At 57.0% G+C, this 23,331-nt stretch overlaps 3 protein-coding genes across 8 annotated transcripts; all 3 read right to left on the reverse strand.

The window, feature by feature from the left end:
* Positions 1–444: 444 nt before the first annotated feature.
* LOC119140041 (SLAM family member 7-like) lies at positions 445–8,272 on the reverse strand. Of its 4 annotated transcripts, XM_037371057.1 has the most exons (9): positions 7,936–8,262; positions 5,678–5,971; positions 5,317–5,580; positions 5,120–5,146; positions 4,339–4,440; positions 4,133–4,177; positions 2,553–2,605; positions 2,086–2,196; positions 445–1,853 (listed from the first exon to the last, which is right to left on the reverse strand). In XM_037371057.1, the coding sequence occupies exons 1-9, from the start codon at positions 7,985–7,987 to the stop codon at positions 1,743–1,745; spliced, it is 1,059 nt and encodes a 352-aa protein (XP_037226954.1). In that variant the 5' UTR covers positions 7,988–8,262; the 3' UTR covers positions 445–1,742. The 4 variants fall into 4 exon arrangements, with proteins under 4 accessions (XP_037226954.1, XP_037226955.1, XP_037226956.1 ...); XM_037371058.1 differs by lacking the exon at positions 5,120–5,146 and having other exon boundaries at positions 7,936–8,260; XM_037371059.1 differs by lacking the exons at positions 445–1,853; positions 2,086–2,196; positions 2,553–2,605 and adding an exon at positions 3,362–3,947 and having other exon boundaries at positions 7,936–8,272.
* A 1,054-nt stretch (positions 8,273–9,326) lies between these two features.
* Positions 9,327–17,294, reverse strand: LOC119140039 (signaling lymphocytic activation molecule-like). Of its 2 annotated transcripts, XM_037371055.1 has the most exons (7): positions 17,137–17,294; positions 13,884–14,210; positions 13,279–13,560; positions 12,159–12,269; positions 11,445–11,524; positions 10,683–10,850; positions 9,327–10,566 (listed from the first exon to the last, which is right to left on the reverse strand). In XM_037371055.1, exons 1-7 carry the CDS (start codon positions 17,186–17,188, stop codon positions 10,510–10,512), a joined length of 1,077 nt encoding a protein of 358 aa, XP_037226952.1. In that variant the 5' UTR covers positions 17,189–17,294; the 3' UTR covers positions 9,327–10,509. The 2 variants fall into 2 exon arrangements, with proteins under 2 accessions (XP_037226952.1, XP_037226951.1); XM_037371054.1 differs by lacking the exon at positions 17,137–17,294 and having other exon boundaries at positions 13,884–14,307.
* Positions 17,295–20,446: 3,152 nt separating this feature from the next.
* LOC119140053 (CD48 antigen-like) lies at positions 20,447–22,508 on the reverse strand. 2 transcript variants are annotated; one of them, XM_037371087.1, is made up of 4 exons: positions 22,311–22,508; positions 21,447–21,761; positions 21,103–21,363; positions 20,447–20,807 (listed from the first exon to the last, which is right to left on the reverse strand). In XM_037371087.1, the coding sequence occupies exons 1-4, from the start codon at positions 22,459–22,461 to the stop codon at positions 20,713–20,715; spliced, it is 822 nt and encodes a 273-aa protein (XP_037226984.1). In that variant the 5' UTR covers positions 22,462–22,508; the 3' UTR covers positions 20,447–20,712. The 2 variants fall into 2 exon arrangements, with proteins under 2 accessions (XP_037226984.1, XP_037226982.1); XM_037371085.1 differs by having other exon boundaries at positions 21,447–21,764.
* Positions 22,509–23,331: the final 823 nt, after the last annotated feature.

Raw genomic sequence — 23,331 nt, forward strand, 5'->3', positions numbered from 1 at the left:
CTTTCTGCCCGGCCAACGGCTTCCTGTGAGCTCAAAGGTGTTGTCACTGAAATAGGGTGATTAATTCGGCAGAAACCATCCCGGGGGTTCGTGTGCCCGGGGCCAGGGATGGAGCCTCGTCAGCCTTGGCAGTGGCAGAGGAGGTGGCAATGCTCCAGCACTGCCCTGGCCGCCTTCAGGCCAGTCCCTGGTGCCATCACCCCTATTTTAATCCCAGCCCATACTGGGGATCGGAGTTACAAGGACAGATTTGGTGCCACACAGACAAATTCCCTGGTAGAATGCATGCCCCACTGAGGTATATATTTTTAATTGATTGGCATGAATTTGAGGAACTCAAAAACAAGCCTGTCACATACTGTGAAAATACAGAGAACAAACAAACTACTCCACGGGCTCGTCAATAATGGCCTGTTTTCACCGAAAATAATATGCAGACAGAAATTGAGCTCAGATGTGTCTTGCATTTTTATTCCAGTAGCTCCTAGAGGGCTCTCCTGTGCCAGGCACTTCAAAGAAATCTCCGGTTTCATCCCTGAATAATTTACTATCCGCGCAGACAAGACAAAGAGCAGAGGGAAGCAGCGTGCACGGGAAGAGGCTTCCCGGCACGGGCAGCGTCTGTCTGTCCGGCGGCACCGGAAAATTGATGCCAACGTGAGTGTTCGGCTCAGTTGTCAGCCCCAGGCAAGTTTGGGGAGCAAGGGAGGGTGGGGATGTGCCCCGGGTCCTGCTCGATGGGCACCCAGGTCCTTGTAAGTCCCAGCTCTGGGTGAACCACCACAGGACACACATCTCAGTAGGATGTGGCCGCTACCACGCCGTGCAGCATCCCTGCATCGCTCAGGGCTCCGAGAGCTGCTCTCCTCCCTAAAGCTCTGCTGGGAAGCTGCCGAACTCCGGAAAGAGAGCACTTCACATAAAAATATTTCATCCAAGAATAAAACCTCATATACAAACACATCAAAGGAATGGAGCAGAACGGCACCAGCCATGTCCCTTGTCCTGTTTTCCCCCCAAGCCTGGACCACCTTCTGCCCCTGGAGCACAGCCCTGCTGTGTCTCAAGGGACTGCAAGCTGCTCACTGCTGGTGTAAAGCGGTGCTGAGCAGGATGCTGCGAGGTTTGGAAGGTCCCTGATGGACCTGAGAGCAGTGAGCGCTGGGGAAGCAGCTGGCACCCAAACCACAGCGCCTGGGCAAAGGCACCCATGGTTCTGTGTTCAGCTTTCTACCACCAAGTGTTATTTTTGCTTCCTCTTGTTTTAGCAACCAAACGAAGCAGCCAAAGTACTTGCCAAGTTTGAAAGTATAGCCAAAAAAAAAAAAAAATTAAAACAAAAGAAAGAAATGTACAAAAGGCTTTAAGTGGCTCCTCAAGTCTTCCCATCCACTCGTCCTGAGGCTCCGCGCTGTGAGGTGCTGCAGGGCAAATCCCAGGAGCATCAGCTCATGTCCCTGCACCAGGAGGGCTGGACTTGCAGCCACAGTTTTGGTCCATATGCCTTGATCTGATCGGAGAGGGCAGAAAAAGGAGCCCAAACCCCACGTGGATGCCAAAACACAGGCAGAGCTCCTGTGCCAGAGAAGCCTGCACTCACAGGGCGCTTACATCCTCGCGTCGATGGCCAGGGACCGGTGCTGACAGGCGAATTGATGGCAGCAGTGATGGGGAGGGAAGGGGGGATGCTGCGGCCCCACGGCCAGGGGTGGGCAGAGAGCAGCGCCGCGCTCAAAGCAGGCTCATGGGCACACCGGAGCCCTGCTGGGGCTGTCCATGGAGGCTGGCTGGCTGAGCGACTCCTTCTGGCACTCTGGCATGCCGTTACCCATCTTCTCATCATCTGTCTGCAGCTGCAAAAGGGCAAAAGCTCTGCCTGGGCTCGTGGGTGCCAATCCCTCCGCTGGCGAGGGACAAGGGACCCACAGGCTTGGCTCGAAGCACGGGACCCCAAGAAAGCCCAGTGAAGACCTGTCTGACCATGCCCCTTGCTCCAGGGTTGTGTCTCTCACTCTGGGGTCTTGTCCAGCTCCTTGCTTGGTGCTGGAGCCCCTGAGGGGGAGAGAGCCATGAGTGCCCACTCACCTGGGCCATAGCCTGGATGGTGGAATAGATGGTTTTGGAGGTCTCCACACCAGGGGTCGGCATCCTGTTTGGCTCCCCTCGCTGCGCGTTAGAGGAACTCTGCGGGTGCACCTGGGAAAAACGTTTTAAAAAGCGTTGCCAGGGCTGGGAGTTGGCAGAGGGATCTCAAAGCCTGGGAGAGCCGAAGCAGCTTAGTGAGGGTGGGGGGCAGAGACCCTGCGGAGGCACTGGGAAGTGCAGGCGGCGGCTGCGGCCGTGCCAGCTGCTTTTGGGCAAGCCCCAGCGCTGGCATGTCCCCCTTCAAGTTCCCAGGGGGAAATAACAGACAAAGCCAGGGGGTGCCCAGCTGCTGTCCTTCCTCCCCATCCCCGCCACGTGGCTCCCAGGCCATCCCCCTCCCATGAAGGGACCCCCCAGCTGCACAGCCCGGTCTGGCACAGGATGGGGATGAGCCTGCGTGGACTCACCTGCTGGGAAGGGCCGATTTGGGCATACACCGTCATGCACTCCGGGCTGGCCTCTGCAAGGAGAAAAAAGCGGCAGGGCAGCGAGGGAGGAGGTTGCACAGCTGGGAAGGGGCTGCAGTGGACCCCCCTGCATCACCCGCGGGGCTGCTGGGATACTGGTCCTCACACAGGGCTGGAGGGAATCCCAGCTAAAAGGGTGCCAGGGTGGGGTGAAATCCCAACCACGCAGGGGCTGCAGCACCCGGCAGCCCCTTGGAGCTGCTGGAGGTATTGGTTGGGGGGCAGGGTCGAGGTATCGCATCGCTTCTCATCCCAGCATCCCTCCTGCCCCAGCCACTGCGGGAGCAGGGCGCTTGCTTCCAGCTCAAAGGACAGCAGCCGAAGGGACTTGCCGGTGAAAATCAGCTTTTTCTATTTAAATGCCAGATCCCCAGCTGCTTTCTGAGGGTGATACGCATTTGTCTCTCCTTCATACTTCCCCACCATTGCAGCAAGCGTTAGCATCAGCTCATCCTTTGGCTCATCGAACAGAGGAGGGGAGAGAGGACTTAAATCCTTCATAATCCCATTTTGGGGTCAAAATTTCAGTGCTCCTCATTTGAAGTGCTGCTGCCAGCCCCAGAGAGGAACAGCCGTGCAGGCTTCAGCTTGTGCGGAGAGGAGCACTTCAGGGAGAGGATTTGCCCATGGTTCCCAATAGAAGAGCTGGATCCAAATTATCAGCCAGGAGGAGCCCGTAGTCCTGGTGCTGGGTGCATCCCGACATCCCGCTCAGGCAGATGGAAATGCAAAACATGAGGCAGGAACTCCCCCATTTGTGCCAGCTTTATTTTAGCTTATGGAAACAACCAAGAAGTCAGCATATAAAAAAAGAGAGATTTCTTCTGGGCATTAGCTCAGTTATAGTAGCGATGGGCACGGCACATCCCATAACAAAACAGCCCTGAACATCAGGGAGAGGATGCAGAAACTGGTCCAGCGGTCTCTTCTTCCACCCGGTTTCTCAGCCTGAACCCCTGAGTTTAGCAGAACTGATCCCAAAGCGATGCCAAGGGTGTGCATCAGCCCCAGCGGCCCCATCACGCCGCTCCATCTCTCCCAGGAGCCTCTCATCTCTCCCCCAGCCACCTTTCCCTGGCAGGCAGAGGCTGCTCCAGCTGCACATGATGCTACAGGGGGGTTGTTTCTGGCCATGGGGCACACAAGTCCTCATCACTTGTCTCTGCCCCCCACAGTTGTCTCTTCTAAGCTCTTATCTTTGCTTGCTTTGGTGATCTCCCAGCTGTGCTCCCGGCTTTTTCTTGGGCTGGCACGAAGTTTTCCAATGACAAACTGGGGGAGAGTGCAGCTTCAGCCACCACGACATCGTCTGGGATCGTTCCCTTTCACCTGCCTCTGTGTGGGCAGGATGGGGGTTTGAGGAGGTGTTGGAGTCCCACGAGTCAGGTACGCTCTGGGACCAAGCCACAGCCCTGAATTATTTCCTCTTGATCTTAATGTGAGCGGGTTATTCCAACTAGGTAAAAAGGGGGGGTGGGGTGGTGGGGGTGGGGATGGTTGGGGGAGCCCCAAAGTCCTACCTGTGTTCACAGCCTCTGCTGCAGGCAAACGGAAGATCCTCCAGCCTGGGGGAGAAGGGACACGGGGCTCTGTCAGCACAAGCAAACCCTGTGCAGCACCCTCAGCTCCCACCGCTGCAGCCCCCAGGTCAGGTCCTCCCCCCTCAGGTCCCACCTCCTTCGTGCCAGCTCCACAGGGATGGTTACCCGCAGGTGAAACAGCTCACCTTTGGATTTACAGTGGATCACAAAGATAACCACAGCTAAAAGCACCAAGGCTCCCATCACCGCTGCGGCCAGGATTCCAGCCTGCCCGCTAGAGTAGGTACCTTGAAAGAGAAGAAGGTCAAGTGACAACATCCCAAAACGTATCTGCCTCTTCCCAGCATCAGAGCTGGAGGAAACATCACGTCACTGCTTCAGCATCCCACCAAGCCCCCCCCCCTCCTTCGCAGGGACCCTTAGTTCCCGGTAACACGGTCTAACATGGAAAGGTGACACGCTGCACAAGGACGAGTGGCTTTGCAGACAGAGCAGCATCAGGGACTCCCACCCCAGCCCCTCCATGGCCACAGCTGCCCCCACCGATGTCTCTGGCCTCTGGGGACCTCACGGGTGGCTTTTGAGAGGGGAAACCCCACCGTGGGCTGGGGGCAGCAGGTACACGGAGCCACGCTCCCACCTCCAGCCCATCCTTGGCTCTGCCTTGCTATTGCATGGATTGATTCGATGCTCCCAGCCCAAGCCAGGACTTTGGGGGGGACACCACCTTTCCACAAATTCCCCAGGTGACAAAGACAGCGCAGGGATGCTGAGGGCACTGCCCTGACAGCCTGAATATCCCCCGCAAGCTGTTTTGGGAGGAGATGGACTGTGCTGGGCTCAGGCTCCCCATCTCCCCCTCGCCAGCCATGGGGGTCCAGGGTGGCTGGACGCTGTTAGCGAGCTCAGGCACACTCAGACACTGAAGAGCGAGGCCAGACACGGACGGGTGGTTGGGAAGCTCACCAGTGCTGGGAGGGTGGGCTGTGCTTTCTGGCGGCATGGCGAGGGGAGAGAACAGGGAGAGAGGTAAGTGCTTCTGCCGAGGGTCCGCATTTCTCCCTTTGCATGCCAAGGCACAGCTCTGGGGAAAGCCAGAGCCACTGGGAGCAGGATACAACCCACCCCCACCACCCATACCTGCATCTTCCCACGGCTGTTACCTGTGCAGATGGCAGCGGGTGAGATGACAGTGGTGTTGTGGCTGCTGACGGGGTTTCGTGCCATGCACGTGAGTGGCAGCAGCTCCTCACCCAGCGACGGCTCCTCCACCACCACCGTGGACCCCTTCCTCCACAGCCCATCCCCCGTGTCCCAGGCGTAGGAGACGTTGCTGGAGTCCCACACGGTACAGCGCAGGGTGTAGTAGCAGCCGCTGGCTGAGCAGTTCTTCTCCAGGCAGGTCACCGCCGGCTCCACCAGCTCCCCTGTGGGAAGCAGGGGGCTGTCAGGACATCCCCAACCCCCTGGTTTAGCACAAAGTGTAGGGGAAAAGGAAAAAGGCCACCACCGAAAGGCACTTACTGTACACGTGTAGGGTGAAGGTGGTTTTTGCCTTCGAGGTCTTTGCGGTGTAGGCACCACTGTCATCCATCCTCAGCTGGGAGATGGTGAGTGCGCTGCCGGTCATGGGGAAGGCCAAGCGTGGCTTGTAGTTGTCATCAAAAAACGTGGGTTTAGGTGGATTGCCAATTTCCACAGTCACTATGACATCGTTGTGAAAGCTCCAGGCCACGGCTTTTCCATCCAGGCTCTGGAGGTGGAAGGTGACGGACTTGCCCACAGTCCCAATCACCTCTTCCCCTTCACCGTCACACGCTGGGGAGAGAAGCCGGGCTGAAGACAGCATGCCCGGGGCGGGGGGGGGGAGGGACGGACGGACGGACGGGACGACACCCAGCAAGCTTGGGGGCTGGCTGCTGGAGAAGGGTCCTTGGCCGAAAGAAGAGCCTTGCTGTACTGCGATCACACAGCGTGATGCCACGGACAGGCTGATCTATAGGGGCCCGGAGCCCCCCGTGTTGTCACACACAGCACCTCTGCTCAGCTACAGACGAAGCTGTAGCATCATCAGATGGTTTGGGACTTTTAAGTGCCGTTTAGTCCCACCCTCTGCCACGGCTGGGACACTTTCCACTAGAGCCAGCGCTCAGAGCCCCATCCAACTTGAACTTGAGTGTCTCCAGGGACAGGGCACCCACTGTGAGGGGTCTCACCACCCTCAGTGCAACAGATTTCTCCCTGGAGCCATCTCCTCTCCAGGCTGAGCCCCCCAGCTCCCAGCCTGGCCACCCAGCAGAGGGGGTCCAGCTCTCGCCTCTGTCCGTGCCCATCTGAGGACCCCAGAGGAGGACGCGGTGCTGCGGGCAGGGGGGGTCTCACCAGAGCAGAGCAGGAGAATCCCCCACCTCGACCCACTGGCCATGCTGCTGGAGATGCAGCCTGGGATTTGGTGGCATTCTGGGCTGCCAGCACACATTGCTGGCTCCCCCGAAGCCTCTGGGGTATCCCTAGGGCTGAGGATGCACACTGGACCACCGATGCTGGATGCAGAGGGCACTAAGGAACCGCTCCATCATGAGGTGATTGCAGAAATTAGGGGATTCCTTTTTATTTTAAATAAACTAATTGTCTCTGAGGCTCTAGGCTGAGGTCCCTCAGCAGGACCTGTGCTTTCACATCCCACAAGGGCTCATGAGGTGAGCAGCACCAGGCTCCCCTGCAGCTACCAGACACCCACACTGCTTCCTATGTGTGAAGGCAGGGCAGAAGGAAGAAACAGAACTTTGAGGTGCAAAACAGAAGTGCAAGGAGAAGCTTGCAACAGCTCAGAAATGTCAGGTAGATTCCCTTTCATCACCGCACCAAAAGGCCAAGTTATCTACATGAGCAAGCAAGAGAAGAGATGGCTTCTTCCCCAGACAGGCAGCTGCTTCTCCACTCTTCTGAGAAGGAGGAGATTTCCCTTTTATTTTGGCTGCTTCCCTATTTAAAAATCAGTGCTGTCCAGTCTGGGCTGGGGACAAGGGTTTCTCCCCAGCTCCTGGAAAGCAAGCTGATCCTGGCTTCGCTGAGCAGCCAGACCCCACAATTGTCACCTCCCCAGGGCTCTGCATTTCTGGTCCCTGCTGCCTGACACTATGGGGTCAGCTCCAGGACATCAAGAACACACATCGACCACGCAAAAGCTGGTTGGGGAGATAAACTTGAAGAAGGAAATTCTGTTGAAACAGCAGACTAGAGTGCTGGAAGGCTCATCCGGTGCTAAACACCCTCGCGGCTGCCGGGAGGGGGCTGGGGCAGAGCCAGCATCCCTGCCCCTTTCCCCTTTCCAGAAGAGGCAGAAAGCGCCTCCAGTTCCAAACGGCCCTAAATAACCCACAACAAAACCGCAGAGCACACACAAAAAAAAAAACAAACTCAGAGACAACACACAGGGAAGCTCCCTGAACGTGGAGTAGAGCAGAGGACTCAGTGGCTGGTGCACATCTGGCAGCAGCTGGATGGAGACTGAACCAGAACCGAGACCTGATGCATTCCCTCGTTAGCAGGGGGGGAAGCAAACGACAGCGGGAGACCAGCGTTGGGTCATGCTGAGCATCTTTCACCCTGGCTTGCCCAACATCCTTGGGACGAACTCCATTCCCGCAGAGCTGCACCTGCACCACTGGTCACACACGCCAGCCTTGCCTCTGCTCTCCTGCGAGCCCCTAAACCCACCCCGAGCCCTCGTGGGCTCCATCCCTTCCACCACTGAGGGAAAACGAGCACCTCGCACTTACTTGCTTGGTGGAGGAGGAGGAGGGGGAGCAGCAGGCACCGAGACACATCCATGGACACGTGGCACGTAGAGAGGAGCTCCCTGCACCCAGCATCTACTACATAAATTGTGGCAGAAAAAGGAAACTCACGGCGCCTGCGCACAGGCGGCTTTCCACCCCCCAGCTGCGCGGGTAGCGATACGGGGGTGCTCTATCAGGGAGCCGTGACATCAGGCCATTACCACAAGGAGGGCAACAAAGGGGATGAGTCCACCCACATACAGTGAAACCTTGAGCTGGAAAACTCCATTTCCAAGCAAAGATGAGTGGGGCAGCTGGGACAAAAAGCATCATCATGGCTGGGCACAAGTGTCCCAGCTCCTCCACAGAACCAGCCCTTGTAGGGGGTTCGTGTGACCCCTACACGAGGGATATCGTGGGTCAGCACCCAGGAGCACACTGGTGCCCATGGACCGATGTCACCAGCACATCCTTCATGAGGTGTTCCAGCACAAACAAACTAGTAGGCCGTCATCAGTCAGATGCTACAGTCCGTGCTGTTTCTCCTTACTCCAGAGGTCAGACCACACTGCTCCTCCTCTGTCTGACCACCTCTCCCACAATCCTCAGGGATATTTAACTGCTTAGCGGGAAGAGCTACAGCTGCACATCGTCCATGTCCATCAACCCACTGCCTTCAAGGCAAGGCCACAGATGCATATTATCAACACTAATCAACCCACTGCCTTCATTCCTCTACAATGAGGGATGCTAAGACCCCAACTCCACCCCCCCTAGACAAGACAGTTAAACGACAGCTGTAGGGAAAGCAACCACTTCCCCAATTCAGGTTATTCTGGGAAGCAGCATGACACTGGCATCATACTGAAATTCAGGTGGGGGAAGTGTGCTGGACCAGCTGGGAATGTGGGGCACAGGGACCAGCATAGGGCACAGGGACCAGCATCGTTGCTCAATCCGGAAGCACCAGTATCACTGAGCTGTCTAAAAACAGCTCCTCTCTTTCACCACACCCCAGTGGGGGAGGGAGGACGAGAGGCACAAACACCCCTGGGGACAAGTCACCCCGTAAGTCCCTTGGAGTCCGTCACCTGGGAGTCTGCAGCATCACAGCTCGATGCTCCTCTGCAACGGCAATATTCGCATTTTTACTCGAGTTCTTCCCCACATCGAGCATCTGTGGTCCCCTGGCAGCCGTGGGGCCAGCCACGACGCCTGGCTGCCCACCGCGGCGGCACATCACAGGGTGCCCCAGCATTCGGCAAGGACCAGCACAGGTAGCACTGGGCTCCATCCTGCACCCAGAGCCAGGCACAGCATTTGGAGTATTTACACCATTTCAGAGGTGCAAGGACCAGCGTGACTTTGCCCTTCCATTGACCTTCCTACTCTTCCAGGGAAGGAGTTACTTTGCAGGCAGACTTTTCCAAGGAAGAAGCTCAGCTGATTTTCTACAGTAACAAAAGGAGGAAGCTAGAAAGGTCCAAAACACCAATTTCTTCCCGCCCCCAGCAAAGCCTAATCCAGCCCCTGACACAATCCTGAAGCAAACCTTTCCAAAAGGCTCTACTGTAAATTTATTTTCCTTTTCCTTCACAGCAGCACGTGAGATCAGACCTGCTGCATGAGCTGAGTTATGCTGGGGTTATAAAATGGCTCAGACTAGGATGGGGAGGGGGTTGAAAGTTTTTTGCAGCCCTAGTCCCTTATCCAGGCCACCTCCAGCATCCCCCTTGCTGGGTATTTCTGCAGGGAAGTCAGGAGCTGCTGCGGGCAGGGGCTGCCTCCCCCTCTCAGCCAGAAATTCAGCTTTAAATAGTCCACCTGGAAGAACCTCCCCTGTTCCTGTAGTCATCGGTGGAAAAGGATGGGGATGGAAAAGTGCGGTGGGACACGGCAGCTTCCCCAGGCACGGGCTGCCGGTGCCCCCGGCGCAGGGCAGGGCTCAGCCCCGAGGGGATTGCAAAACTGTCTTTGAACCAAGTTTCATAACCGGTTGTGGAGCAGAGGTTGAAAAAAACAAACAAAAAAAAATGCTTCTTATTTTTCCCACTGCTACATTGAAGCCACGTCCCCATGCGTCATCGGTGTCACCAGCTGTCATGAGCTGGGGGCTCCCTCTAGTGAATCTGGGGCCACGGGATGAGGCTGTGGGGTGAAAACCCACGGGGCAGGGATGGTGTTGGGGTCCAGACCTACTCCAGCCACACTTCCCAGTGCTGCTGCACCAACTCTTTCCCTCCGAGGTGCCAGTTCTCTCTCTCTCTCGCTCATGCCCGGCTGCAGGGTCGTACCCAGAGCCCCTCGACCTTCTCCCGGTGCTTCAGCATCTTGCTGGCTGCCCTGAGCTGTGACCTGGTGAGATTTCATGCCTTCCTTCAGCCCTGCTTTCCTCCTCCATCCCTCACCTCCGTGGCTGTTGTCACAGCCCCAGCTCAATTCGGTACGGGTTGGCACATGCCGGAGGGGTTTGCCCCAATTCCCAAGTGATGAGCAGGGTTTCCTCCAGCTGGGAATGGGGATGTCGGTGGCCAGTGAGCAGAGGCTGGGCTGCTGCCTGCTGCCGGGAGAAGTTCAGGCCATGGGCATCATCACGCTGGCATAAACAGTCATGGGCTCCTTGTCGGGGCTCTGCAAAAGAGTGGGGAAGCAGAGGGGTCGGCGAGGTGCCTGAGCTGGGGGGGCTGTGGGTCATCCCACAGCGATGCCCAGACAGGGTGAGGACTGGGGAGGGCAGGCACCCTTACCTGTGAGAGGGGTGCATGGCCCTGCGGGGCAGGCGGCTGTGTCAGGGGGCTGCGTGGGGCATGGGGGGCTGTGCCGGGGGCCAGGGCCATGTCTGGGGGCAGGCCAGTGGCTGCAGCATAGATGGTGGTGCAGGAGGGGTGCTCGGCGGCAGCGGGGCATTTCTGCTTCTGCATGGAGGGCGAAGGATGAGCAGCGGCAGGCAGCTTGCTGGGGGGGCCTTCCCTCCCTCCACCCTACAGGCACCCACCGATTCTTCCCCAGTTTGCATTGAGCAGGATTTGGCCGGGGGGGGGGCCACACCACACAGTCTGTCCCCAAAGCCACTCTGGGATGCTGGGGGTTGGGGAAGCCACCGCATTCCCAGTGATTCCCAAATTAACAGCGACCAGGCTGACCCCAGCAACAACAGGGATGGGTGACCCCAGCGAGCCCACGGCCACCCCAGTCACCCCCAACCACAATTTCACCCACTCCTTCGCCAGTCACAGGGACGAGTTGATACCCAGTGGCCAAAGCCCATCACTGAGCGTGCTGCAGACCAGCGAGGAGGCACCCAGCAACCACCCAGAGCTTTGGGTGCTGCCTCCTGAGGTCAGGATGCTGCAGTCAGAGACCCCTGCCCACCCAAGAAACCCTGGCAGCATCGTGCCCACCCTCCCTGCTGGCTGCAGTGCTTGGGGTCCTGTAGCATTTCCAGGGCTAAAGGAGCATTTTTCCCCTGTGCACCGAGGCTGTCTGGGGTCGTGCTGGTCATGGCTCACCTGCACCCGCTGCACTTGGGAGTAGATGGTGTGCACCGCATTGTTCTCGGCGAGCGGCGACTGCTCCTGCTCCCGGCCAGCTGCGAAGGGATAAACAAGTCACCGAGCTGGGAGGGGAGCAGGGACCTGGGGAGGGATCCCGGTGCTTTGCCAGCCACAGCCGAGGCACGGTGAGGTGAGCCCATGCTGGATCCCTTCCCAGCACGGTGCTCCCTGGCTGGACCCTGCTGCATCCCTATCGTTGCAGCTGCCTGGCCGCGGTCAGAGGATTTCTGGGCACCACAGGGTCAGTTTTGCAAATTTGTCACTAGACAGGGAACGGGAAGGGAGGGCACAGCCTGGATGAGGCGCTCAGAGAGATGGTGCTTGCTCTAATCTGGGCTGAGATCATTCCATTCCCCTTGAGACTGCAGTATGATCTCAAGAGCCCATCATATGGGTAAAGCATTGGAGATCACGTGCTGGTACATTTCTTTTTTTCTTTTTTTTTTTTTTTTTTTTTTTTTAAGCTGGTTTCCTTCCTGCCTTTGGCTCTCTGCTTCAAAAGAAACACATTTAACACTTTCCCAAGGGCAAGGGTACTCTGTAGACGAGGTGCCCGCCCAGCCCCTGGGTCTGTTCACCGGGATGGTTGGGGGCAACTTCTCCCCCCGACAAGGCCCACCCCAGCTGAGGACCACCAACCAGCCCAGCACCCTCCCTCGCAGCACTCACCCATGGGCATGGCCAAATGGGTGGCCGCGAAGGCACCGATGAGCACGATCACTGCAGCGATGGGCAACACCACCAGCAGCACCAGATGCTCCCTCCTCAGCCCGGCACTGCCTGAGATGGGGGGCAAAGAGGGGAGGGGGTCAGCCACCGGCCCTGGGCTTCGAGGTCACCCAGAGCTGAGCAGAGTGGGCTGCTAAAATCTTTCCCCTGCTCATCACCTCGTTTGGGCTGATGATTTGAATAGAACAGGAAACAAGGGGGCAGGAAATGCTTCTTTAGAATGGAGCTCTCGCTAACCTCCTCCAGACCACAACAGTCAGCGAAAAACCTGCTGGGGGCCAGATCAGGGCCAGATAAAGCCCTAAAAACGTCTCCGGTGGCTTTATGGGGGCCTGCGGGGAGGCAGCCCCCCTGTAAAATGCCCTCGCACAGCAGGTACACTGGGAGAGCGCCCTGGGACAGAGCTCCGCAGCTCCAGCCAGGTTCCCACCCCCAGGAAGCTCCTGGGTTGGCCCTGCTCCCACCCCACAGACAGTGACACCTTGCAGGGGTTGTCCCCCAGTGCAAGGGGGTGAGAAACAAGCCCAAAACCCCCTTGGAGCATCTCATTTCAGCATCTCCCTTTTCCTAAGCCAGAGTCCCAACCGTTTTCCCCAGAGGGATCTTTTCCCAGCACAAGTCACTGTGAGAGCCCCAGCAGAGGGGTGACTTCATCCGCGGGTCCCCAGGGAAAGGGGCAGCCACCACGCTGCCCAGCCCCAGCAAAAGTCCCCCCAGGTCACGAGGTGTGCTAAAAAATCCCGGTGAGAAAGAGTGTGACTTTTAGCCCGAAGGGGAAGTTGTCCCTGGGTTTTTAACACCCCCAAACCACCCAGCAGATTAGTCTCATGCATTTAAAACGAGCCCTGAGCAGCGGTGCGGGCAAGCGGGATGACCGAGCCGGCGGTGGAGGCAGGCAGGCAGCCAGCATTTACAGAAAGGGCTGGGCAGGTGACGCAGTGGCCACTTTTCTTGCCAAAAGGCTCCTTTGGGGCTGCCAAAAGCAGCATGAAATTCCCCCTGCCCAGTAAGAGCAGGACCGGGAGGCTGGAGGGAGCCAGGTCAGCAACTGGGGACTTACCTCCTTGCTCATAGCTGCACTTGGAGGAGTTGAAGACGATGACCCGGGTGCTGATGGGGTTGCTGGCCGTGCAGGTGCAGGGGATGCTTGTGTTCTGCAGCGGGTAGGAGAGGTGCAGGAGGCTGCCGTTGTGGGAGCAGAGCTGCGAGATGCTGCTGTCCTGGCTGCCCCAGCTGTAGGAGATGCTGTCCCCTCGCGCCGCCGTGCAGTTGAGGGTGATGGTGCAGCTGCCGTTAGCCGGTACCTGGCTGAGGATCTGGATGCTGGGATCAGACACTGGCTCTGGGGAGAGGGAGGGAGGGGACAAAGGTTTGTGTCTGGAGAAGGATGAGAACGTTGCCTTGGCCACTGCCTGGGAAGTCCTGCTGGCATCTCCTAAATCCCCGGAAGATGGAGAGGAACCAGTCTGGCCCCAGACTCACTGCAAACAGCATTAGAAAGGGGCACGGGCTTCACACCCGAAGGCTCCTTGGGGTACCCATACAGGGCTGCAAGGGGGTCCTGGACTCACTTCAGCATCCTGACACCAGAGTGGCCATCCTCCACCCACCTCCCAGACCTGCTCCCAGCATCCAACAGGGTCCTCCCGAAGCAGCGTGTCTCACCATACACCTCCAGCTGTATCTGCCAGACTTTCTCCTCCGGCCCCTTGCTGACAATGTACTCGTAGAGCTGCCCGTCCTGCCGGCTGGTGTTCAGGATCTCCAGGGAAAAGTTCAGTCTGTGGAAGAGAGCTCGTCCCTGCATGTAGTTGGTGTAGTTGCCATCCAAGTACTTGAGCAGGACGAGTTTCCTCTGCGGGTCCTCCGTGTCCCGCTTCCAGACAGCCTCTCCAAAACGCAGGGTGAGGTCCTGGAGGTCGGGGGGGATCTGCAATGTCGTCGCCTTCCCCAAGGTGCCCAGCACCATCTCCCTCGCCCCATGGCCCATGCCTAGAGAGCGGAGAGAAGGGCTGAGGCAGGCAGGGAGGCATGGGGGGGGGCTCAGAGCGACCATCCCCCTCCCCATCCCTGCTCTACCAGAGGAAGGCAGATGCCCACAGGGCTGCAGAAGCCGGTGACAGCATCAGACCAACCCTGGTAATCCGCAGACTGGAGGCAGCTTGGGTTGTACGAGATAATCTGTTCAATTTTCAACTGATTTATCTATCTGCATTTTCACGCTCGGGGTTATCCACCACATCCTGTGCCAGCGATTGCTGGCAGGGGGGAACACACACTACACAGCAGGGCTCAGCGTGAGCTCTGCCCCATTCTCAAGCCACAGGACCACCCCCAGAACCAACAGAGCGACCCCCAGCCCTCAGCCCCACATCCTGGACCCCCAAGGATGCGAGTCAAGAACTCAGCTCAGCAGCCAGAGGAGGAGCGTTGCCTTCCTTTGCTCTTCCTCCCCACTCCTGCCTTCCCAGAGCAAAGCAAGAGAGTTTGTTTGCATCAGCCTCAGCATTCCCCCATGTCGGGCGCTGCTGTGCATGATGGCCAAATCCTGATTTGAGATTCTGGGTTTTCTGTTGGCACAGCCAGCCAGCGTGGTGAAACATCACCCCATGGAGCAGGGCTACTTCCAGCAGGGGAAGGCACTTGTGGTCCAGGTCTGGTGGTGATGCTGGTCCTGGGAGAAGGGTGCTGGCAGTGGTAGGACCAGCCTGGAGAAGTCCCGGTGACACCAGAGCAGTCCAGAGGGGAGCGATGTACGGTGGCTCTTGGCCAAAGCCTGCAGCTTGGTGCACGTCAGGGCATCCACCTCCCGCGAGCGCCTCAGCTCCAGAGACCTTCAGTGGGACTTTGTAGGAATTGCAGCCCCCTGGAACTGGGCTCGGGGGTAAATCCCAGGTTGTCCTACTGGTCAACGTGGTCCCAGGTGTGCATCTTGGTGGCCAAGGAAAAGTGCTCTTCAGAAGAGAGGTGCAGGTATCTCCCACACGTCCCAAAGCATCTCAACCACCTGGATTTCCTGGAGAGCACATGGGGGCGTCTTCTCCCCCAGACCCTTTCCTGTCTTTTGCTGTAAGGCAATGATTCATGTTTGCCCTCATCACTGGGCAAACAAGTTTGTTTTTGTAGGAAACAGCGTGGGGAGAGGTGCCAGCTCAGCGCTGCTGCCAGCCATCGACAGTGGGAGCATGGAAGGGCCCCCCCCCCGGCGTCACCCCCATGTTTTCTACCAACTTCTTTCCAGCAGGGTGAGGCTTTGCCCCAGAGAGAAAAAGAAAACGGGGGGGGGGGGGGGGGGCGGGAACGGGGACGGACACGACACCTACCCCAGAAAAATAAGTCGGGGGAGGCCCAGGTAAGCCCAGTAGCCGCCTCTCCTGCAGCAACATACAGTTCCAGTAAAAACCACAGACCTCTCCCCACCACCACCTCGAGTGCCATGGCTTAGTTTTTCCCCCTCAGTGGCACAAAACACAGCAGTTTCTGAGCTCTCCCCGTGAACTGCATCTCCCCACCACCAAAGCAGCCATGCGGACACGACTGTCACCCCACAGAAACTCCACAGTCCAGCTGACCCAGTCCATCACCCATTTTTTCGCCAATACATTTACTGTAAAGCCCAGCACTCAGACGGATGCTGTATTTTCTCAGCAACGTGTATTTTTGATGCAGCGGTCAGGCTCCTCATTAATCACCAAATGGAAAAGCCCTTTTTACATCACATGAGAAAAACCCTCCGCTCTGGCAAACAGCATCTCCTTTGCTGGGAAGACAGGTCAGCGGGAGCAAGGCTGCGGGAGGAGGGATGTAAAGGGGACGGAAAGTGTCAGTGCCGAAGCTCAGCTGGAGGGAGGCAAGCGATCCGTGTTGGAACAGCATTAGATCCAGAGCAGCCCCACATCAGGTATTGGGCCCGTGGGACTTTTGGTGTGCTGGCCAGGCAGAAAAGCCCGGTGGGGGTTTAAAGGCAGGTATTCGAGTAACTGCGAGCCAGCAGAGCCGAGGAGAAACCCCAGCGCAGCAAGGGCTCTGGTTTCCTGGCCAAGCCCTTTGTTTTACACCCAGCAGCTCCACAGATGCAGTGGCAGAGGGGTTATGGGGCCGTGGGGACACACACAGTGTCCCCAGGGAAGAACAGCCATCAAGCTGGCACTGAGAAGGGGGTCAGGATTAGGCAGAGGTCCCTTTGCTCTGCTGGGGCGTCCTGACTCACCCCAGTGCTCTTGCAGGGGCTCAGTGCCACCAAACCCGATTTTGCAGCATCCTCCCATAACCATCAATGGGCTGGGAGGCAAGGAGCCCTGGGGAATCCAGGTGCTCCTCATTCCCTGACCAGCTGCTCTGGGCAGAGGATTTAGACTCATCCAGGACATCCTCCCCAGGAGATCACCCACAGCTGGCCAGGACTCTCCTGGCACCCAGAAAACAGGCACTGCCCCACTGCCACTCCCTTTCCACTCACCTTAAACACACTTTACTGCTCGGGTACCATCTCCCAGCCCACTGGCACCTCTTGATCCGAGACACTCAGTATCACGGAGCGAGACCATCCACCAAGGTCCTTCATCTCAAGTACCCCAGTTCACATCTGGTACTAAATTATTTGCTCGGCGTTATGAATACCCCATTAAAACACACGGTAGAGTGCTTCACTACTGCAGCTACACTTTCTCCATCACCGTCTTTGTTCATTCATCATCTTTTATTCTCTCCTCCCTCAGCCTGACTAGTAGGAGCGTATTAGGGATGCACCACGCATCCAGCTTGGAGTTGCAAGCCATTTATCTTCTATATGAATATTTATACTAGATCTGCCCGTCCACCCGGCACACAGCTCGCGATTTCTAAAGGTCTTAATATCTGACAAAAATTCCAAAACAATCTGAACCGAGGTATTTCACGGAGAGGAAAACATACATACCCCAAACACGGCCGAGAGAGATCAGCAGCCAGAGACACACGCTGCAGCCCATGTCTCTGTTCACCAGTCGTCTGCAGTGGAGTTAATTGTTGCTGGGCTCATTATAAGAACAGGTGTACTCAAATCAGAGACCTGCCCCCGGCCATGTGTTTCCTGTTTTTGGCTGAATTACTCTTTTTTTTTTTTTTTTTTTCTTTTCTCTTGAGTGGAAAGTATTCAAAGCACTGAGTTGTGCTGCTGAATGCTCTGCTGGAGACACCCCAAGAGACCTGCAGAAGGAAACGGAGCATCATTTTCTAGTTTGTACCAGAGCTGCATCATCCTGCAGTCTTTAACCTGACCCCAAAAGAAGAGGAAACAACCAGCAAAAAAGATAATTTCACATACAGTAACAGCTTCCCGGGGCTGTACAGAGCCTTCAAACCCTGCTACCACCACAGGGGTGGAGGCGGGTGGTGTGGCATCATCCCAGCTGCTTCTCCATCCGCATGCCACGGGGCTGGGACCCAGCACAAAGCCCACCCTGAGAGCCGGCGTGCACCAGCCTTTGCAGCCGCGATGCCCACTGCTGCAGGAAAGCCTCAAATATTCCAGCATTAATCCATATCCCTGCTTTGGCCTGCACAGGAGTTACAACGAGGAGGAGTATGGGTGGTCTTTAAAAACCGACTGAGGAAAAACCCACCCCTTGTTCCCAAGCTGAAGACTCAAGGGATTTGAGCCTGGACTTCAGTTTGCTCCTCTTCGAGGCCAGCCCCACCGCAAGTGCTCAGGGATGGGGATGGTCCCCCCCCCTGCCATGGAGGTCCCCCCCCTGGTGGGGATGGAGCAGGGACCACAGCTTCCTGTGCTCAGTGGAGAGCCAGGGATGGGGAGGATGGGGAAAACGCCACTCACTTGTTCCGCTGCTGGGAAGGGGTGAGAAAAGCTTGGTTGTTTTTGTGTTTTTAGTGGAATGAATTATTCACCTCCAGGGGATGCTCAGCCCGCACAGCTTGAAAATGGAGGAAGGGTTTTTTCCTATCGCTTTCTTCACATTCTCGTTGCTTTTTCTGGTTTTCGGAGAAGAGCGGAGGCGATGGCGCGAAGCAGGAATTCCTCTGCTGTTTTAAACCGACTGTGAGTGCTGGAAGGGTTAACTTAAATCCCACCACTTTTCAGTGGAGCCAGACTCCAAGACCTCTGCGAGTTTTGTTGCCTAAAACCACACTCAACCACCCCAGCATCCTGCCAGGCTGCTCCTTTCTGCTCCGAAAGCAACAGGCTGAGAAAAAAAAAACCAACCCACCAAACCATTTCCCAATAACCAGCAGTTTGTGCAACAGCTCAGCAGAGGGGGAAAAAAAGAAAAAAAGGACGAGGAAGGGCAGCACGAGGAATCCTTTTCTCACCCCATGCACGCACACAAGGAGCTTTGGGCTGAAACATGGCGGTTCCCACCAGCGGCAGCCGGCTCCTGGGTGGAGGACTTGGCCAGGGATGGAGTTGTGATCACCTTGGGGTATTTTGCAGATGAACAAGCTGCCCCGGCACAAATCCTGCTGGAAGGAGGTCTCCGGTGGACGGGCCCCACCGGCTTGGCCCCAGGGAGGGCACAGAGAAGACCATTGACCACAAACTGGTCCAGGAAAGGCATAAAAGCCTGATAGCACCCACGGGGCGCTACCACGCTGGGCTGACACCCACCAGGAGAAACACAGAAAATAGTTCAACATGCAAAACCATCAAGAAAAAATCCCTCCAAGAAGCACTTGGGGGCACAAAAATCCTCCTTTAACCAAACAGAACAATCCTAAAGCCTTTTACTGTCCCTATCAGCTCAGGCTGAAGTCTCCTGGCTGGAAAGGTGCCTGAGGTATGGCACCAAGCTCCGTGTTTGTTCCTCGCAGGAGGTTATACGCTGATGCTCAGCGGTCATCCTGGATTTTCTCAGAGGCAGAAGAGCCCCAAACCTCCATATAGGAAAGGACCAAGACCCAAGCAAATATTTTCAACAAGGGGGGGTGGATTTCTGCAAAAATAAACATTGGTGCTAAAACCATCAGCCCACCAGTAGAAATTACCCCAAGCTGCTAATTACCCCCAGGGTGGGAATCCGAAATCCCCCTCACCAGGCAGCCACCCACCAAGGACCCCCACCCCGAGCCTGCAGCCCCTGCCACCAGCCTTTACCGCAGGGCTCGGAGGGGGTCTGCTGGAAAGGGGTTGGTGGGGTAACCATGTGGTTGGTAACCGCAAACTGCCCTTCCTTAAGTGATCTCTCTATTAAGAAATAATTAATAATTCACTTTGACCCTCTCTGGGGATAGAGCACGCCATGTCCCACCCTAATCCCCCTCCCCAATAAATGAAATGCAGACCCCAGGGGTCACATCTCCCCTTGACAGCTTCTGTAACCAACCCACAGGGCTCCCCCATTTCTCTGCTCAGGTCTGTCCTCACCAAGGCCCCCAGACTCGTGCTCCTTACTGATTTTTCAAATGAGTCAGCAAGGTCCCTGTTGACCCTTTGATGAATCTGACCTTAGGTGTCTTTACTTAAAAACAGTTCTGGAAAGCGATGCCTCTTGGGTTTTATGAAGGGTAGGAACCTGGTTCTCCCCTTTCTTGAGCTGCTTCACTGGAGCAGCCACATCCCAGAGCTGCGGTGGCCCTGAAACATGTCCCCATCCCTCCTTGCAGGCTGAGGGACCATCACCATCATTCACAAGACGCATCCTCCCACCCCAACAGCCCATGTCCCGCCATCCAGAACCAGCTCCTCCTGTGGGGGACAACTGTGGAGGGGCTCCTGTCCCCAGCAAGGGTGTTGGGTGGGAAACACGGCTCCTTCCATCATCTCCTGCAGTCCATGAGCACCCTTTGCAGCCAAGCCCAGCCCAGAGAATGCAGAACAGGTACCTAAAAATGTGGTCTTTAGGGTTAAAATTCATTTAATGTGTACAGAGATGTTTCTGAAGACAGAGGCCATAGTCACCCTGCGGATCCCTCCCTCACAGAGAGAAAAGCACCACCTTAGTTCTGCCCCCACGAGATGCTCTGGTGTCCTCGCACCCAGCCGGTGTCCCCAGTTTCAAGCTAAACACATCGTGCACTGTCCTGCACTGTCCCACGGCTCATCAGTCCCATCAAGGGCATCACCCACAGCAGGTGATGGCTGAGGACCCCCAGGAAAGGGATAGATTGGGTTTCCTCACAGATCCCAGGGCTGGGGAGAAGAGGATTTCCAAGCAGTTAACCATTAATTTAGCAATTTAGATTGCTGGCATTCTCAAAAAAAAAAGAAAACCAAACAATCAAACAAAAACCGGTTGCAACAATATTCATACCCGTTTTATTCCAGTCTGAAGAACATGATCTCTGAATGAAGGAAAGGAGAGAAGGGGAGGAGGGACCCTGAAGGCAGCAGCGGAGCAGCCAGAGACCAGGTGGGTGATGGTGTAACCGATGCTGGTTCTAACAGTTCCCTTGAGCACCTGCATCTTTCTGCATCCAGCCAGCCTGGGGGCCTCATCCAGGTGCTGGTCCAGTGGTGGGGGGTGCTGAGATGAGTACAGAGGTCAACTGAAGAGCACCCTTAATCCAGAGGGAGGAGGAAAAGGAGGAGGACGAAGTACCCCAGGGCCATCAGCACGCTGGTGGTGGTGCAGGATGCGGCACTGGAGGACTCACCTGGAGGCAGAGGGAGATCCAGGGTGTGGGGGGGGGGGGCTGTGGGGTTCCCTAGGGGCCCCCCGTCCCCCTCCCCAGGTGGGTTCCTGCCACCCACCAGCCCATGGTACAGGGGGAAAACCAGGACCCACCACTCCTGACCCATGAGGCACTCCCAGCCTTGCAGGGACCCGCCATCTTCAGGGTCACGGCCACTGCTCTGGGGGACCACCCCCCACTCCCCCCGAAGCCAAGGGCACCTTGCTGCCCACCCCACCCGAGTTTTGCTATCTCACACGTCCATGGCAGGCAGTACCTATCCAGGAGCAGGGGTGCCTGTAGGTCAGCGAGGTGGAGTTGGAGGACACGGGGTTGCTGGCTTTGCAGGTGTAGGTTTCTAGCGAGGGGTTGAAGGAAACATGCAGCACAGAACCACCCGCATCCAGTGGGACCTTCTTGGACCGCTCCCACTCGTAGGTCACCCCTTCGAGCCCCACTGAGCACTTCAGGATGGCTTCACACAACACTGGCTCATCCCCGATCACCTCAACATTCACAGTGGGCTTCGGCACCAGGTCTGCAAGAGGCAGCGGGATGTTGGAGCATCCCCATCCCTCCCAGTGTGGGCACTGGGACAACCCTCCCGTCCCCCCAGCTCACCATACACCGTCAGAAGGATGTTCTCGATGTGCTCCTTGCCCTCGACATCCTCCAGGTACACCTGGTACGTGCTGCTGTCTGTTTCCTGAAGGGAGCTGATCTTTAGGGTGTTGTTGGGGAAGAGCTCCAGGCGTCCCTTGTAGGGGGTGTTGGGGTACTGGACCGGCGCGCTGCCGTCCCGGCTGGCAATCTTCATTACGTTGTCACGTCGCCATTGGATTTGGTGGTAGGTCTGGTTTTGCAGGCTGGGACTGAGATACACCACCCCATGAACGGCCCCCACCACCTCCGATGACCAACCCTGTCGCACCCCGGCTGCTGAGAAAGCAGAGATGGGTGTCACTTGGGCAGTCAGATGTAGCCCACCCCTCCACGGGACTTGTCACCACATGGGGACCTCCATTCCTCCCAAATATCTGGAAAATGCAAATAACCCGTTTGCTCCCCAGTTCCCAGCAGCTCTGCACTGCCTTGGCCTTGGAGGCACATTGCAAGGACAAAAACAACAACAAGCTGATGGAAGACCTTCCTCTTCCTCTCCCCAAGCACAGAACCACCCAACTTCCGCAATGTTTAAGGTTGGTGGGTTTTATTCCCTTTGCTTTCATTTTGGGGGTCCTCGCTCCCTCCATGCTCGCCCGATAGTGGGCCCCCAGCTTGGTACTGGCGATGCCAGGGGGGTTCATGGGAAGGGGGGCGATGGATCACAGCTCGGATGCAGCACCAGGATGGGAAAAGCCAGGGGAGGGAGCTGGGACGGGGCGGGAGGGGTTACCCACAGACACATCCCCAAGGTCCCCCCCATCCCTCAAGCCACCTCCCCCCAGCCCAGCACCCGCACCCTAGGAGAACCTGCCGCCATACCTTGCATGATGAAGAGGAGCGCTGTGGTAAGCCTGGCTGCCATCTTCTCTCTGTGCCCACACCTGACCCCAGGGGGGGAATCCGAAATCCCCCTCACCAGGCAGCCACCCACCAAGGACCCCCACCCCGAGCCTGTAGCCCCTGCCACCATCGTTAATCCTGGGGCTCGGAGGGGCTCTGCCGGAAAGGGATTGGTGGAGGAAGCATGTGGTTGACGCACGTGGTTGACAACCGCAGATTGTGCTTCCTTTACAGAGCTGAGAAGCAAAACAAAAATGAAAATAATTCACCTTGAGCCCCTCCAGAGACTCAGCACCCCATCCTGATAAATGAAATGCAGACCCCAGGGGTCACATCTCCCCTCGAAAGCTGCTGTAACCAACTCACAGGGCTCCCCCCATTTCTCCACTCAGGTCTGTCATCACCAAGGCCACGAGACATGCCATTGAGCAGCCTCAGCTTGAGCTGGGACCACCAGCACGGGTGTTCAGGGCATCCCTGGGACCCTGGTTTGTGGGTGATGATATAGGTGGGAAGGAGACAGGAGGGATGACTGGCTGATGCTACAGCACGTGCTGCAGCCCCGGCACGCTGGACTCCCACCAGGGCAGATGCTTAAAACAACGGATTTTAATTCCAGCCTGGATTCCTTCCTGAAAGATGACATTTCAGGGCCTGTGCTGAGCTCCAGCTGAGGGATGCACGGGGCAGCGAAGCTGGTGCAGCCCCCTTGTTGGGGGCAAACGGTCTCCAGCATCTTCCCACGCACCACCCCAGCCGCGAGCGAGGAGACGGGGTCCGACCCCGGCCATGAACAAAGAGCGACAGTGGCACCCGCTGAGCCCTGACCCAGTTTAATTTCAACCCTGAGTGGTCCCCATCCAGCCGAAACGAGGATGTACGAGCACACCAGCAGCCATTCGACGACGCCGTGGCCGGATCGCTGCCGCCAATCCAGTGGCACCGCGGTGACGAGCGTCCCCTGGCTTGTTCCCGTGCCTGATGTCATGACAGTGAGAGG

The sequence above is a fragment of the Falco rusticolus genome, chromosome 19 (assembly GCF_015220075.1).
Source record: "Falco rusticolus isolate bFalRus1 chromosome 19, bFalRus1.pri, whole genome shotgun sequence".
In the NCBI taxonomy this organism is placed as follows: Eukaryota; Metazoa; Chordata; class Aves; order Falconiformes; family Falconidae; genus Falco; species Falco rusticolus.

What these genes read in the sequence shown, in the direction of transcription:
- LOC119140041 (XM_037371057.1), bottom strand. Translation starts at nt 7,987, where the DNA reads ATGGATGTGTCTCGGTGCCTGCTGCTCCCCCTCCTCCTCCTCCACCAA. An exon ending in ACCCGCTGCCATCTGCACAG is followed by an intron (nt 5,147 to 5,316) that starts GTAACAGCCGTG and finishes CCATGCCGCCAG; the next exon opens with AAAGCACAGCCCACCCTCCC. An exon ending in AGCAGAGGCTGTGAACACAG is followed by an intron (nt 2,606 to 4,132) that starts GTAGGACTTTGG and finishes TTCTCCTTGCAG; the next exon opens with AGGCCAGCCCGGAGTGCATG.
- LOC119140039 (XM_037371054.1), bottom strand. Translation starts at nt 14,286, where the DNA reads ATGGGGAGGGGGATGGTCGCTCTGAGCCCCCCCCCATGCCTCCCTGCC. An exon ending in GTGCAGCTATGAGCAAGGAG is followed by an intron (nt 12,270 to 13,278) that starts GTAAGTCCCCAG and finishes CCCCCATCTCAG; the next exon opens with GCAGTGCCGGGCTGAGGAGG. An exon ending in GCCATGCACCCCTCTCACAG is followed by an intron (nt 10,567 to 10,682) that starts GTAAGGGTGCCT and finishes ACTCTTTTGCAG; the next exon opens with AGCCCCGACAAGGAGCCCAT.
- LOC119140053 (XM_037371085.1), bottom strand. Translation starts at nt 22,461, where the DNA reads ATGGTGGCAGGGGCTACAGGCTCGGGGTGGGGGTCCTTGGTGGGTGGC. An exon ending in GCTCCTCTTCATCATGCAAG is followed by an intron (nt 21,765 to 22,310) that starts GTATGGCGGCAG and finishes CTGCTTTCTCAG; the next exon opens with CAGCCGGGGTGCGACAGGGT. An exon ending in CATCCTTCTGACGGTGTATG is followed by an intron (nt 21,364 to 21,446) that starts GTGAGCTGGGGG and finishes TGCCTCTTGCAG; the next exon opens with ACCTGGTGCCGAAGCCCACT.